The sequence below is a fragment of the Erpetoichthys calabaricus genome, chromosome 18 (genome assembly GCF_900747795.2).
Source record: "Erpetoichthys calabaricus chromosome 18, fErpCal1.3, whole genome shotgun sequence".
Lineage (NCBI taxonomy): Eukaryota > Metazoa > Chordata > Cladistia > Polypteriformes > Polypteridae > Erpetoichthys > Erpetoichthys calabaricus.
This window is the reverse complement of record NC_041411.2, coordinates 82,756,699-82,773,422: the sequence shown is the minus strand read 5'-3', so window position 1 is coordinate 82,773,422 and position 16,724 is coordinate 82,756,699. Positions and strand designations below refer to the sequence as shown.

General features: G+C 40.0%; 1 protein-coding gene across 9 annotated transcripts in view; it reads left to right on the top strand.

Moving 5' to 3' along the window:
- The window catches only part of cadpsa (Ca2+-dependent activator protein for secretion a), a 366,374-nt gene that overhangs the window by 119,307 nt on the left and 230,343 nt on the right, over nucleotides 1-16,724 (top strand). For all 9 annotated transcript variants that reach the window (XM_051921196.1, XM_051921193.1, XM_051921192.1 and 6 more), the window contains exon 4: nucleotides 11,200-11,280. In XM_051921196.1, the coding sequence (XP_051777156.1) occupies nucleotides 11,200-11,280 (81 nt within the window). The remainder of the gene's footprint in view (nucleotides 1-11,199; nucleotides 11,281-16,724) is intronic.

Below are 16,724 nucleotides of genomic sequence, written 5' to 3'. Positions count from 1 at the left end.
GCAGTCTGGGGTTGACTGAGTCATCTCCCATCAACCTTACCACTATGCCTTGGATTGGCCTGGACCCAGCCAGTAGCTCTTCCTTTAAGTCTGCGATTGTCTTCAGCTGCACCTGGTGCCTTTCCACTATGCCTGGCATTGGTTTAAGCCCCACCTCTAGCCCTTGTTTTACGTTTAACCATTCCTTTTCATTTGGGGTTGTCTTTCTTTAAATCTGGGATTGACGGAGCACCTCTCCTTGGTACTTCCCTTTACTTTTCTCTCACCTGCTTAAGTTGGTAAGCAAGTCTAAAGTGGCCCATTGTGGATAAGTGTTGTGATGGACTAGCACCATTTGCAGGTTTGCTTTCTGCTTCTTTTCCCAATGCTGGCAGATATCCTACAGCTATTAGTGAGCCTAAAAATTGGATTGTGCATTGGTGGAGTGATAATCAAGGGTGGCATTGTGCTCCAGAGTTATTAATTCACATTCATAGCTAAGCATTGTATCAGTATATTCACATTATTTTTTTTATAAGGTCTTCTCCATTCATCTCTCACGTGGCAAAGAGGTAGAAATTAAGCGGATTGGAGAGTCTCAATTAAGAAATTGTAGGGTGTGAGAGAATGAGTCTCTGTGATAAGCTAACATTCAGTTCCGCAGGATCAGAAATTTCACAAGACAAATGGATGACCGTGTTTTGGGGAATTGAGAAGAGACCAATGTGAAGAATTGTTGGAATGATAATAAAGAGTGGCAGGGTGGCATGGTGCTGGAGAGTTCTTGGTTCAAATACCAACCTGGGCATGTCCTATTTTTTAAGGTATTTCCATTGGGCATGAAAGTTAATTTGTCTGCAATTATTCAATTGGGAAAGCACTGGGTGTGAGTACACATATTATGTCTAGCCCAGGGATGCTTTGTTCCCAGTTTACAATCATATAATAGAAGGCTGACAGTGTTTTTGGATAGCTGGAAGAGACAATGGAATGTGATTTAAGTGGGGGGCACCCTCAAATCCAGCCTTGAATACATATCCTTTATAGGTTATTGCCAGCACCTCAACATTGTACTCAATTTGAGTTTTTCTACACCTTTCTCTGAATCAATTTACAAGATAGCTTCCAAAGACCATTAGCCCACTGTACTTCATGATCTGATCTTTTGCTTTGCCAGGTTAGTTATATTTTAAATCCTGGCACAAAGCCCTGCTGATGGCTAGGAGGACTGGGAGAATTCGAGCTGAGAAATGGTGTGAAGTGATCACCCTCAACAGCATTTCAAACATTACAGAAGATAGACTGATGTGATGTAGCCTCTGATTCCTGTCCGATAGTTTCAACAGCTCAGAAGGCACATTAACTTTTTATTGTTGGCAAAGTTCATTTGATATTAAGAAGGTTCACTGATTAGAATCAATACAGTGTATCTGATGAGCAAAACCTGCCCACTATTGGCTGTGACCTTGGGAGCAAAATGGATTGGTCTGAACAGTGAATTGTTCATAATGAAGATAATGGAAAGATTAAAAAGTACTTTACTGGTACAGCATGGGCATTTCAGTGTGGTTAGATAGTTTTTAAGTGAGGTCCACCAGTTAGGTGGGCAAGGCATGTGTGTACAAATGTGTCTGAGTTGCAGGCTATAAACATGTGCATGTGTTTGGATATTTTGTTACTTTGAGGCTAAGCATGTTGGGTTAATTGGCAACAATAAACTGGGCCTAGGTGACTGTAGGTACCAAACAGGGAACTGTAAGAGAGTCTGGAAGGTAGCCATGCAGTGTATGAGGTAGAGCAATACTTTCAAACTCCATCAAGTGCACAGAGAAACATGAGCAATGGGTTCACACAAAGTGCAGTGTCATAAAAGGGAAAGCTGTTCAGCACCTTCCCGTTTTGTGTAGAAGTTGCAGTGATGGGACCCCACAGACAATCAGCAACACAGCAAACTTTGTGATTGAAGTTGATACAAAATTAGAGTGGGCCAAGAAATTTTGTTATCTTGGCGATATGGTAGGCTCTACTGGTGGGCTGTGTTGGAGGTAACGTGTTAAAAGTAATGCACATTACATGGTCAGATTTCATTTTAAAATAAAGAGTAACCCCAATGCAATACTTAATGAAGTAAAAGTACAATACAATTTATTTTTATATAGCCCAAAATCACACATGGAGTGCAGCTATGGGCTTTAACAGGCCCTGTGTTTTGACAGCCAAAGCCTTGACTCTCTAAGAAGACAAGGAAAAACTTCCAAAAACCCTTGGAAGAAACCTTGGGAAAGGCACTTCAAAGAGAGACCCCTATCCAGGTAGGTTGGGCGTGTAGTGGGTGTCAAAAAAAGGGGGTAATACAACACCATACACAGAACAAAACACAAGTAATCCTCAATATAATAAGTACAATAGAAATATTACAAGTACAGAGCAGAATTCAACAGTAGATAATATCACATAATACGATTTGGATTTGTTCAGAGTCCTGGAGACCTCGACTATCAAGCTGCCTCTCTCTATTGGCCATTCCACAGCTGAGTCAGTGCTGGGCCAGCCAATCTGATGAAAGGACCACTCTACCCAAAGATTCCTGTGATCCTCCATCAGAGATGACTTATTAAAAAAAAAAGAGACTTACTTAAAATTAAACATATGCGTTACTGTGGAAACTTATTTCCCACACTCAAAGAAAAAAAAAAAAAAAAAAAGGACATATGTGGTATGCAATCAAGTGCAAAGAAATGAACAAAAGTTCTAAGTATACATTTAACCCTGCATGTGCTAAGGGGTAAATTTAATCATCCCAGTTCAAGGTCACAGGGAGCAAGAGAACACTGCAGTACAACTGGGTATAAAGCCAGATGTGGTGGATGGTGTGGACTTTATGGCTCAGAGGAATATCCAAACAGAAAAGTGTGCTCTGTGTGCAGTCCAGTAACTGAAACCTATTAATAAAGTATTTGCTTAGTTTTTATGTAGATTGTTTGCTATAAATATGTTGAAGCAGTGTGATCTGGTGGCCAGTGTTCATACAGCTATCTCAACAATATGCTGGTTGATTATTTTATGTCTGCTTATAAAGTTCTTCTTATTTTAATCATGTGTGTAGGGCAGTGCAGGTGTATGCCAGAAAGGTAAACACAAAAATCAAACTGACCTTGCCACAACTCCACTGTACCTGTGGAAGCTAGTCTTTAATTCCTTACTTGCCACATGAGAACGCTTAGAGATATACTGTTCCCATCTCAACCCATAGCACTACATTCAACACCTCTTTTCAGTATCTCTGGCCACCACGTTGATGGACCTGTGAGGCAACTTCAGCACTGAAGTCTGATGTGGCACCTCTTCCAACTTAGTTTCATGGCCCATGGCTCTTGTTCACTACCAGCCTGGTGCAGCCACAACTGTCAGCCTACTTGTGATATCATGCCATGGCCATTTTTGTTGTTGTCATCAGATATTTTGATTTTAAAGTGCTACCTTGCGGGGTTTTTTGGCTGGCTATTTTTTCTTGATTACTGAGATTAAGTGTATTGTCTTTCTGCTGACCTCATCACTACTCTTTAGGATCTCCTTTGATCCTGTCCTGTCCTGCTAGTCACAGCTTTAGTCTGCCTGTACAACTGCTCTGCCTCAACTCGCTTCTCTTTTTGTGTCAGCATTGCCTCCTGGAGATGACTTTGGGTGAAAGACTCGACCTGATATTAAGAACCATTGAAACACAACAGGTGAAGTTAAGGGTTCAAGGCTGTCATACTTAATCACACCATGTCAGTTAGTCATCTGGAGATAAGAAGAAGCAGAAAACAAAGCAATTTTTACAGTTGATAATAATCAATAATTATTAATCACCATACATTATTTTGTAAAGCACTTTGAGCTACTTTGTGTGTATGAAAATGTGCTATATAAATAAATGTTGTTGTTATCCAAACTAAGATGCTTTACAAGTATAGAAACAAAGGGAGGGTCATACAGTGAGGACTGAATCGGCATATTGTGGCTTGCAGTCCATTGACTGAGTCATTGTACTACAACATTTCATATAATTGGATATGAAAGGCACTATATAAGAGATATAGTGAGATGCTATTTTATCAGATACGAAAAGCACTATATTAACAGATAAAATAGATATGAAAGGTACTAAATATAATAGATAGATAGACAAACAGACACTATGTAATAGATGAGAAAAGTACAATAGAATAGATTGACAAAGGCACAAACAGACTTTATTTTACATGCTGTTTTTGTTTTCTATAGTAACCACAATCCTGTAGAACTGTAGTATAATTAATATATTTTGATCATATTTTTGGTCTAGAAAGGTAAACTATTATTATTAAACACCACAGTTGTTTTTCTCATTTCTCCACCAATGGCACTCACAGCGGTAGATTCAGAAGAGTTTTCTTTCCTCAGGTTGTAAGGTTCTGTCTGTGTTCTTGTATATAATATATTGCATAGTAGCCAAAGTACATGGAGTTGTCTAGGTATAAGTAAATGGGTGAAAAACTGTCTTTTGAAGATTCAATATGGCTAAACACAACCCATGATTAGGCACAAATATGTACACATAGCTGAAAGCTGCAATCCTCTGAGACAATGAAACTGCTCCATTAATTGTGAAGTAAACATGTTACTGTGCATACCTATGGTCTCAGGTAAGAGTCCACTTTGTTTGCTACAAAACTGTGTGTGTTAATGTTGTTATCCATGCCCCAGTACACTCTTACTGCCTGATGGGATTGTACTCCCCTGTCTGTGCCACTTTTTGAGTTGCAAAAAGGCCTCCATTATAACCTCTCTTCACAATACTTTATATAACCTTTATTTTAATTTGAACCAACAGCAAAGCACATGCAAAATTTCATGAAAATCGGTTTAGCTGTTTTTGCATGAGTAATAGAACTAAGAAACAGAAAAACAGACAGACATCCAAATGGCTTTTGACTCCTACAGACGTTTCTACATATATAATTTTATTTATATGCATTTTTGTGTGTCTCTTTGTTGGTGTGGTATCACTGACTATTCTGAAAGGATGTGAAAGTAAAAATTTCACTGTAATGTACCTGACCTTGACATTGCAGTTCATTAAGTAACTTGATCAGGGTCACACATTTATATACGCAAGAGGACTGAACCACAAAATCTTTTTGTTTCATATAGCACCTTTCATGGGCTTTTGTGAAGGTGTACACAAAATATCAAAAAGGATGTAAGGTTTCAGAGAAGTCTCACAAAACAGGCCAGGGTGTTTACTAGCTAGCCAAGATAAAGTCTTACCCCACGCAGTCAGCCACCCAGCTACCACAGGCAGGCTTTGGCCTGAAAAACAGAAAACTTGTGAATTTATATAGCATCCTGTCATAATAAATACCATACTAAGAAGTTTTACAGGTAAAAGAAAAGAAAAAAAGAAGAATTGTTTAAATTTGTTCAACTGAGGCACAGGCACATTAAGAAACTCATTTAGGGCCATCCATTGACTTAATGATGAGGACTAAACCAACGTCGTTTTATAAAGCACCTTTTACGGTGAGCAACGTACCAAAATTCCTTAAAGGTACAGGGCTTTAAGTTTAGTGAATTGCTCAGGGTCAACCACTTACTTGGTGAAATCAAACCAGGAAATGTATGATTTTTTTACAGCATAGCTCCTTTCATAGTGAACAATCACCTAAGGCGGTTTACAGGCAGAAAACATTACAATACTGGTTTACATCTGTAGAATGGGAGCACAGACAGGTTAAGTGATTCACCTGCTGAGTTATTGGTGAGACCTGAACAAAGACCCTAGTGGTTTTTATATAGCACCTTACATAATAAGCAATTTCCCAAGATTCTGTACAGGCACAGCACTATATTAGACTTGTCAAGATATAATTAGTACAATGGGAGGTTAAGTGATTTTCTCAGGGTTGCCCACTAGACCACACTCCTCCTACGGTGTTGAGGCTACCTCAGTTGAATATCAGTGGTTCAGGGGGATGACTGGAGGAGGTTGCTCAGTCACCATGTTAATACTACCGTGAAATAAATCAACACTGAGGACATTCATTCTGCATGCTAGCCCATAGCACATTCACTTTGTCAGTGGCTATAAATTACTTGCCTGCTACAGAGGCTGAAATTAATTATTAATACCCAAAAGCTTGTAAATTTTTTAGTATTTTTATTACGCTCTGGAAAAACGTGGAGCTTGGGCCCTCAGGAATGCAGAATGAGCCCCAAACATGCCAGGCACCGGGTTGATGTGGTAACCTGTAGGCCTGCTTATTAGTGATCAGAATCAGAAGACCATCGTTGGAGTGTGGGCTACTGCCGCCACGATTAGAAGACGGACCAGTGCAGAATGGGTCTCTCAAGATTCGGCAAAGAGATCCAAATCCTTTACAGTATCCGTATGGTGTAAGGCAGTTTTCCTTTATTTTTTGAACCTCAGTTGCTGCTAGGTTGGTTTGGTTTCCCCCTACATATCTCTTTTCCAACTGGACAGAGTTTGTTAAAAACAATGGAAAGAATAAAATACTTATAAGAATGAAAGTGTGAGAACTCTGTTTGAATAATTAATACATTAAAACTTGGCCTGCATGGCACTCGGGCTACATCAAGCTGCACTCTCTTAGACATCAATATTTAGGGCGCCACAGCGGAAAATGGAATCTCGCTACTTAGTCTGACCTCATTTTGAATCACAGGCCCTCATTTGTTCAATCTGTCCTTCTTCCATACATGGAAGGCTGCCTTTATTTTGGTATTATGGTGTTGGCACTGTAATTCAACAAAGATACAACAAAGAGTAGCCGTGTGCTAATCTGGGACATAGGGCCAGCGCGGTGTGATGCTACTGAATCTCCGTGATGCGGCAGGCAGATTGGATTTGTTTTTCCCCCATCACAAATAATGATAACATGTCAAACGCTTTAACATCCCTCTGACGATTTAGATAGCTGTCATTGTATCATTAGCTATACCCTTTGCCATCGGGACACTTGGTATTCAAAGAACATCATTTCTGTGTTCTCCATCAATTAGTATTCCGGTCACACAGGCACAGCATCTTATAGCTTAGCCCGTTAAATCTGAAGTGTCTGTTTATTTGTTGTACAGTGTAATAGATTAGTAGCATTGACTTCGCTGGAGTCTGGAGCATATCTGGAGCGCGCTTAAGGTGAGGAGTTCAAAATCTGTTATATTATTAAAATACACATGGGCTAGAGTGGGGGAAGGGGAAGTTGCCCTTCTTAGATGCTGCTGTTCATCCCCACCTTTCATATTGGGGGTGTGATCCCAGAGTTGTAGAACTGTCACAGCTATTTTAGGATAAAATAAGAAAATTTACTTTTAGTAAGGAACATGGATTTATCAAAACATTTTTTTTTATTATTTTTTTAGCCCAACCCTTCAGATTCTCCAAAGATGTTTTGTTACTGTTTCAATAATTTTTAATGTCATATAAAAAATATTTTGATTCATCCATCTCACCCTTCTTTCCTACCATCTGGCCAATGACTTCTCTTCACTAGTGTGTTACCACTGTTTTGTGATGCTAAGAGGGTTTAGCGCCTTGACAGCTCATTGTTCAGTATGTGTGCAAATGATCACATAAATTAAATACACTAAATATCAAACAGGATGTAAGGATTCTGAAAAGTCTCACAAAACAGGCCAGGGTGTTCACTAGCCAGCCCAGATATGGTCTTACCACAGGCAAGCTTTGGCCTATAAAGCCTTAAAATGGGCCCCAACTTTTAAAGTTCAAATTTTACTTTTAAATATCCCTAAATATACCAAAGAGGGAGAGGTATCTCAAAAGATCTTGTTTGGAATACATTAGGTGTCCATTAATTTGAACAAATCTTGTGCTGTTACACTTGTTTTTGGTGTTTTCCTAGTCCAGGATTATGATTCTGCAATTGTTTAGAAAAAAAAAAAACTGCTATCCAATACTTAAATCCAAAAATCAGCAACAAAATAACCAATACAATACTTAGGATAGCACTTTTTAAACATCAATGTCCACTGAAGGACCAATTCTCCAGCCTCACCTCCAGGCTCGTCAGTGAAGGTCCTAACCTCCTTTTGTGGCTCTTTTTGGACGCTTCACCCCACTTTCGTCAAGTTTATGACTTCAGCACTTCACAGTGCAAATATAATGCCAACAAAAACAGAAACGAAGAGAGTTTATCAACTGTGTTGGGAAACAGCCAGGAGATGAAGAGCCAGCACAAAAAAAGTTTAAAAGTAATGTCAAAACTAAGTTTAAAGTACCAAATTAATGAACCAAAACGAGAAACAAAATCAAGAGCCAAAAAAATTCAAAACGGGTCAAAATTAAAGCAGGAAAACAGTTGTGGATTTGCCTAAAAAGCAAAACCTAAAGCAAATATATACAGGAAAGAACAAAACCCCAAACAGGTGTTATGTATTAATGTGTGTGTTTTACTGACATCTTTAAATTATTGTTTTTCATATTTTTATGTAGGGTGGCGCAGTGGTAGCGCTGCTGCCTCGCAGTTGGGAGACCTGGGTTCGCTTCCTGGGTCCTCCCTGTGTAGAGTTTACATGTTCTTCCTGTGTCTGCGTGGATTTTCCCCCCGCAATCCAAAGTCATGCAGGTTAGGTGGATTTGCGATTCTAAATTGGCCCTAGTGTGTGCGTGTGTTTGTGTGTGTGTGTCCTGCGGTGGGTTGGCATCTTGTGTGGGATTGGTTCCTGCCTTGTGCCCGGTGTTGGCTGGGATTGGCTCCAGCAGACCCCCCGTGACCCTGTGTTCGGATTCAGCGGGTTGGAAGATGGATGAATATTTTTATGTATTTTCTGTGATGTTTCCAATTATGTACCATTCCTTTAAATGTCCTTATATTCTTTGTTATGTTGTGGGTGGAGCCCCTGGAGGCATGGCCACATTGACATCTCAATCCTGGGCTCTCCCTCTGGCTAATTAGCCAAAGCAGAGCAGGCTCGGCTGTAGGAGACCACCGTGTGCGATAGGAATTTGTAAATATTGCTATTTTCTTTTGATTTTCTGACTCTGGTTTTCTCCTCTGGATTGTGGATTTGGATTTAAGACTTTTACAGTATTTTCAACTTTAAATGCCAGCTCCCCACTTTTGGGCCTGAGCAGGCCTGCTGGTAGTGTTATCGGGAATGGCTCCCTGGGGTGAAACCTCCTCTAAGCAGGCTGGTGAACATAGTAGACTGTTTTGTAGATCTTTGAGCAGGCCTCGTGTCGCGTTTGTCATGTTTATGTCTTCTATACAAAACACACCTGGGCTTAGACTTAACCAGTTGAGCAAGCTATAATGGTAAACCACAACATGCGATTCAAGAACTTGTCCCAAAGTAGTGGAGCCCATGCCAACAGTAGGTGGGAGCTCTACAGACCTGCCAAATGTTTTTTCTCTAGATCCAGGCAGACGTTTTCGTATTGCAGGAAGGAGACACACCTTGAGCAGCTGCACGTCCCTCAAACACTGCACTGTATCCATTACCCAGAAGGCTTACTCTGCTATTCCGTATATGTAACACATTTCCATTTGCAGTGTTTATGCAGCGTTAATCGAATTAAATGTATAAGACGCGTGTTTTGAGCTGCTCAAAGTGTGAGAGTGTTGCTGCAGCTTGTGTGAATCTCTGCACTATAAAAAGAACTGCTGTTAATGCCTATAATTCCTGGCATCATTCACCAGTGGCCTCACTACAGAGCTCCAACACAACTAAAACTATAAGATGGACTGGATTTTTGGCAGCCTTGAATTGAGGATACAATGAGCCAGAGCCACGGTGTGCGTCAGCCTACAGGGTGAGGTGTAATGTTGAAAAAGAACCACATGAGGACGCCCAGCTTCACATTGTCCTTCAATTTCAAGGCTGCTTCTTCTCGTTAGCTTTCAAATGTATTCCTCCATTTTCTATGCATACTTCCTAGCTATCTTGGAAGTCACAAATGTGAGGTAATAACCCACTCTATATGGGAGGACAGTCCATCACAAGGCACACTCAGCTCAGACCCACAAATTACTCACAATTGACCAACTGTCCTTTTAAGAAGTATATATTTAAGGCAGGTAACGCAGAATGAGCTAAATCATTGCTGAGGGACCTGGGCAGATTTGTAGATGAAATTTAATGTAAGTAAATGCAAGATATTACATGTAGTAAAAAATGTTAGCTCTGAATACACCCAAAGGTATACCTTATTAGAAGGGATCCATAGTGGACTGGTTACTACCTACATCCAGACAGTGGACAGAAGCGATCAAGAATGCTTATAGGATGTTAGGCTATATGGCACCCCTAACGTGGATCACTACAAATTACATGGGTTAAGTAACATATAAAAATATCATTTTTAATGAAGTATACCTTTAAAGGATGCCCCAAGAAAACATCTGGGGTCATGCTCAAATGACCATCAAGCGGCTCGAAGTTGCACAGTTGCACCCTTCCACTACATCCAAGTGGTCAGGAAAACTATCTGCTGCCCTCTTGTGTTCCTCCACCAGCCTTTAAGATTTTTTACCCTCCATCTGGGTAGTGGTCTGTACCAACTCCTGAAATAACTCCTTGGCCCCTGCTCTAGGACATGGTCCAATCCAACATCCAGGCAAATGGTAACTCCACTGCAGTGCCACCTCACATCCCTAATGTCCTTGAAAACTGATGGATAAAAAGAAGTATGGAGAGAAGTTGAATACTTATTAACTCAAGCATGCATTCAGAGTTTATTGCCTTATACTGCACATATCCCATACTTGCAGAATGTACTCATAGTATTAATATTTCTACCTTCTTTATCCAGTGATGTCAGTATGGTTGTATTTTTTTGGCTGACTCCTTTATCCAAGCATACAGTTAAACTGCTCACATCCTAAAATTTGATTTACTCAGGGTCACACAGTGCTTATATTATGCCCTTGTGTTATTTGTAAAATGCCTTTGTAACATGACCTCTCTGAAAGGTGCTTTAAAAATAAAAGATTGACTAATGTTGACTTACTGAACTGTTCCATGTGCATTGGCACTGTAAATTCAATTTACTTTAAGACAATGTGATTCATATGGTCTTGGAAGGCAGCACACAGACTGGAATGCAAATGACAAGAAAGGTTTAACTCCACTATATTTTAGATCAAGCCGGGTCACAGATAATGAGGAGTCTTTTCCCTTTTTTGTAGGAATTGATGGACATGTTTTCTCTTGTTTCAGCTGGATAACCCTGATGAACAAGCGGCCCAAATTAGGAGAGAACTAGATGGACGTCTCCAAATGGCCGACCAGATCGCAAGAGTAAGGCGGATTGCTTCTTGTCTTTTAGTTTGGATTTTAATAGTACAATTATAATGATACAGAATTTCAAAAAGGCAGAATGTGGAAACAATCAGCCATGCTATGGGACTATGTTGTATGAAGAAAACTGTATTATTCTATATATAAAGTGCAATATAAATAAAATTTATTATTCTTATTATTATATACATATATACTGTATGTACATATACATACATACACATATATATTTTAATATATATATTGCGGTGGGTTGGCACCCTGCCCGGGTTGAAAAAATGATTGGATATATATCGATCGATCGATCGATAGATAGATAGATATTATAAACACATTCATATATTTTTATTTTGTGGCACAAAGGATCACAGCCAGATACGCCTCAAAATGGCTATGATTTGATCATGTGATCAGTTGTATACTTTGTGTTTATAATTTTCCTAGCAACTTTCACGAGTCTATAGAATGATTAACTGCTCTCTAGCTGTTGTTTCTTATCTCTGCCTATACACAGTAAACTTAGCAATGTCTTTGTCTAGTCAGAGCAGCTTAAGAAGAAATAGAGGTTGCTTGGTGCCCTTACATAATGACTTCAGAGTGATTACTTAAGAGATTTCCACAACAGTGGTCATTGAAGGGCCACCATACAGAAAACTTAAAATAACAAAGTAACATAACACGTGGCCAAATGCTAGTGAGATGTCCACAATCACATCTATATTATCTTGGACATCCCATTCCAAAATTATGGGCATTAATGTGGAGTTGGCCCCCTTATAACAGCCTCTGCTCTACTTTCCACAAGATGGTGGAGTGTGTCTATGGGAGTCTGTGTTCATTTAGCTAAAACAGCATTTGTGATGTCAGGTACTGATACTTAATGAGAAGACCTGGCCTACAATTGGCATTCCAGTTCATCTCATATGTGTTCAACAGAGCTGAGGTTAGGGGTCTCTGCAGGTCAATCAAGTTATTCAATGTATTTATGGAGTAGGCTTTGTGCACTGGGGCACAGTCATGTTGGAACATGAAAGGTCTATCCCCAAACTGGTGACACAAAGACAAAAAGCACACAGTTGTCCAAAATGTTTTTGTCTGCTGTAGCATTAACAGTACCTTTCACTAAAACTAAGTGGCATAGCGCAAAACCTGCCATTACCCATCCTTTACCAAACTTTATAGTAGGCACAACGCAGTCCTGAAGGTAGTGTTCTCCTGACATCTGCTAAACATATTTTAGTCCCTCAGACTGCCTGAGAGAGAAGTGTTATTCATCACTCCAGAGGACATGTTTTCACTGCTCCAGAGTCCAGGCATTGTGCATGGTAATAATCTTAGATTTGTGTGCAGTTTCCAGGCCATGGAAACGCACTTCATGAATCTCCAGACATACAGTTTTTGTGCAGATACTGAGACAGATAAGAAGTCTGTTGTGAATGATACCACAGAGAATAGGCCATTTTTACACAATTTAGCACTTGGTGGTCCTGCTCTACTGAGTGGTCTACAGCTTTGTAGCTAAGCTTGTTGTTTCACTTCCACTTCACAGTAATGGCACTTACAGTTGACCAGAGCACATCTAACAGAACAGAAATTTGACATACAGACTTGTGGAAATGGTGGCATCCTATGACAGTGCCACCATTAAAGTCACTGATGTTTTATATACAACCCATTCTATTGCCAATATTTATATTAGATTAGATTATTTGTTAATGAGAAATGTTAAATTAGAAATTTGTTAATGGAGACTACATGGCTTTGTGCTTAATTCGATGCATCTGTTAACAATGAAATACCTCAAGTCAATTATTTGGAAGGTGGTTCACATATGTTTGGCCATATAGTGCAACAAAACAACATGATGTAACTGTTTAAGGTCTCAAGGTACAGAAAAGCTCATTAAAGGAAATGAAAGACAAAAAGAGTTGCTTTAAAAATAGTGGACCTAAGCTGAACTTTACAAAGAAGCTCTCGCCCATGGTGGAGTCAGGGTGGCTATCTGAAAGGAAGGGAAAACAAACCAAAAGGCAACACACGTAGGCAGATCTTCACACTGAACTGCATTTTGGTACAACACTGAATAGACACTCTATTCATACTTTCACACATGCACACTTGTATACAAACACAAAATAAAAGCACACACACACACACATGCACACGGGTGCAGCCTGCAGATTGCCACAGTGGTTAGGTCTCTTTCCTCACAGTTCCAGGATAGCAGATTTGAATTCTTCACCTGGGGCCTCACATCGAGATGTATAAAAAACAGACTTGGCATAATGCTACACACATTTTCACAGTAGCCTAAAATTTACAAATTTAAGGTACTTGATTGCAATCAATCTAACAATATAAAGGTGCATGAAATGTCCAAACTATTCCAACTACCATGGCTGCTATAGCATCGTTAGAAGACATTGCAAATGAAAGAATTAGAAGAGAGTGCATATTTAGAGTTCATACTGATTTCTTGTCCCATGATGATGACCGACTCCTAAGTCGATTTAGATTTCCAAGAGCTATCCTGTTGGAGATACATGCTGAACTGGTGCTAGCTTTACAAAGGCAGACTTTGAGGAACTGTGCTCTACTTGCTCCTCTGCAAGTTCTGTCCACCCTCAGGTTTTTAGCCACAGGATCTTTTCAATATGAACTGGCTGTTCAGTCATCACTGAGTCGCGCTATGCCAGTTGTATGGGATGGTATTATATGCTGTGGTTGAATGGGCAAACATCAAAGCACAATTCGCAGCAAAGTCCGGTTTTCCAAATGTACTGAATGGAGCAATTGACTGCATGCACATTGCTATAAAGGCACCTACAGAGAATGAATTTGCTTAGTAAGTGGAAAGAATTTCCACTCTTATTGTGAAAAATATCTGTGATGAGAAAATGTGTCTCGTTAATGTTGTGGCGAGATATACAAAAGTGTCTCACCAATAATTACAGAAGCTCATGGCTCAGACAGTGTGAGGCTCGGAATTCCACTACCCCCTCCAGTAATGTCACTCAGACAATGGACTGCGACTGATATCTGACCACTTTTTTTTATTTCGGGCACGGTGCAACTTTTGAGTGCCTCTACCACACTGTGCCACACCATCTATTTCCTTTTGTTGTTTATACCACAGCTTAAGCCACAAATAGTATGTTTTTTCCTGCCTCCACTTCACTGAGCAAGACCTCCATTTTGCATTTGCTGAAATTCTTCTTTTTACACATGCCTTTGTCATTGTATTTTAACAAAACACTAAATGGAAGGGGCTATTTATATTGATTTGCACACTGAAATAGGAAAAATTCGGGGTGGAGCAGCAGACGTGTGCATTTGCGTTAAAATTCACATTAACTGTGATTTATAAAAGGAAAGTGCATAGAACTTTGCTTACAGTTTTATGGATCTGAATTTTCTTTTGCATATGCACATTTCTAGTTTTGTCCATACGCCATGTTTTAATGTCAACTCTAAACAAAGCGTTATACAGGAAAGTCCCTGGTGTCTAACTGCATGGAGTTTGCATTGTCTCCTTGTGTGTATGTGGGCTTTATCTCCTGGAACTTAATTTTGTATCTCCCATATATCTCACAAGTGTTTGTGTTATGTTAGTTGCTGCTCCATTATGAACAAGGTTACACATCCTCTCTCTCTGTGACACAATAGCATTGAGGAGATGAAGATAATTAATTATTCAGCACAAGTGAGCCAAGGATAGCTACTGCGCTCCTTCATACCTATGGCAATACGTCTTTACAGTGCCTCACTGGGACTGTTCTCTCATCTTTAGCCAACTCAAAAGTTTTTCTTCTTTTTTGTACTTTTTGTGTGTGTTTGAGGGGAGTTGTTGCTGTTATTATATTTCTTGAGCTTCTGTAAAAGGTAAGTTACCCCTTAGTTCAAATAAAGTCCTTACTATCTATCTATCTAAAAATCTAAACTATGTATTACATACTGCCTTTCCTATCTATCTGTCTAGATACAACGGCCCTGAATTAGAATAAGTGAGTTTAATAATTGATGGATAGTGTTGACAACAAGGTGTACCTTCAAGCCATTCCTGTACCTAGAACACATACCAAGTAGGCTAAAATATCAAGAACAAGAGGTTAACATAACAGAGAATTCTCATATTTGTCCAAGTACAGGATCTTAGTTCAGCAGCATCACACAACAGAAAAGAGCCCCAGTCAGCAAGCCAGTTCATCGCAGGACCCACCACTCACACGTACACAATCACACTGGCATCAGGCAGCATAAAACACACAGCTTTGGGATATGGTGAAGAGAGGGAGAGGGAGAGAGAGAGAGAGAGAAAGGTTCAGTACATTATAATATATCTATATATTTACAGTATATATAAATGCATTTTCTGAATGGTTTACTTCCATTAAGGCACTGTACTACATCAGGCATAAGGATAACCCTGGACAGGAAGGCACTCCATTATTTGCCCCACTTATACATATCCCCTCTTATGCCAGGTCTGCACTCCATTACAGAGTACAGTCATATGCATCTCTACTCAAGCCAGGTCATTTTAGAGTGAACAGTTAACCAAACCTGCACATCTTTGGGATAGCCAATGAATTTCAGCAACTGGGGAACAGGGAACGCTTCCTAATTCCACAATGGCAGTGGCAAGGTGAAGATCTAATTTTTACTTGCAACATCTATGATCTGATTATATACTATAATTATTATATTCACTACTATATTTAATTTATTGATACAAGACTTATGTTTGATGGCCAAGTTTTTGTTTGCCATGTTTTTAATGGTATGTCTTAGTTTCTCTACTGACAAAACAAATTTCCTCCTTGGCACAATCATGTTAAATTTACTTTGGGGACTCTGATGCTGGGACATGGCACTTGCTCTGGTGTGGAGACACAGAGAAGACAGTGTCCAGTGCCTGCTGCTGTGGGTTTAACTCCCTCAGAGGCTGGGGTCTGTCCTTAAGACTTGTTTTGATAGATGACACCTGACTCCTATCCTGTGGCTGTCAGGATTCCGCAAAAAACAATGTTCTATTTTGTTTATTTCTTATTAGCTGGGAATCCTCACTACATAGGAAGGAATGAAGTTCAGCTGTAGTCACAAAATAAATGTCCAAGATGGCCCCAAACCAAAATGTCTAACTAAACCCATCATCCATCCATTTTCCAACCCGCTGAATCCGAACACAGGGTCACGGGGGTCTGCCGGAGCCAATCCCAACCAACACAGGGCACAAGGCAGGACCCAATCCCGGGCAGGGTGCCAACCCACCGCAGGACACACACAAACACACCCACACACTAGGGCCAATTTGGAATCGCCAATCCACCTAACCAGCATGTCTTTGGACTGTGGGAGGAAACCCACGCAGACATGGGGAGAACACGCAAACTCCACGCGGGAAGCAAACCCAGGTCCCCAGGTCTCCCAACTGCGAGGCAGCA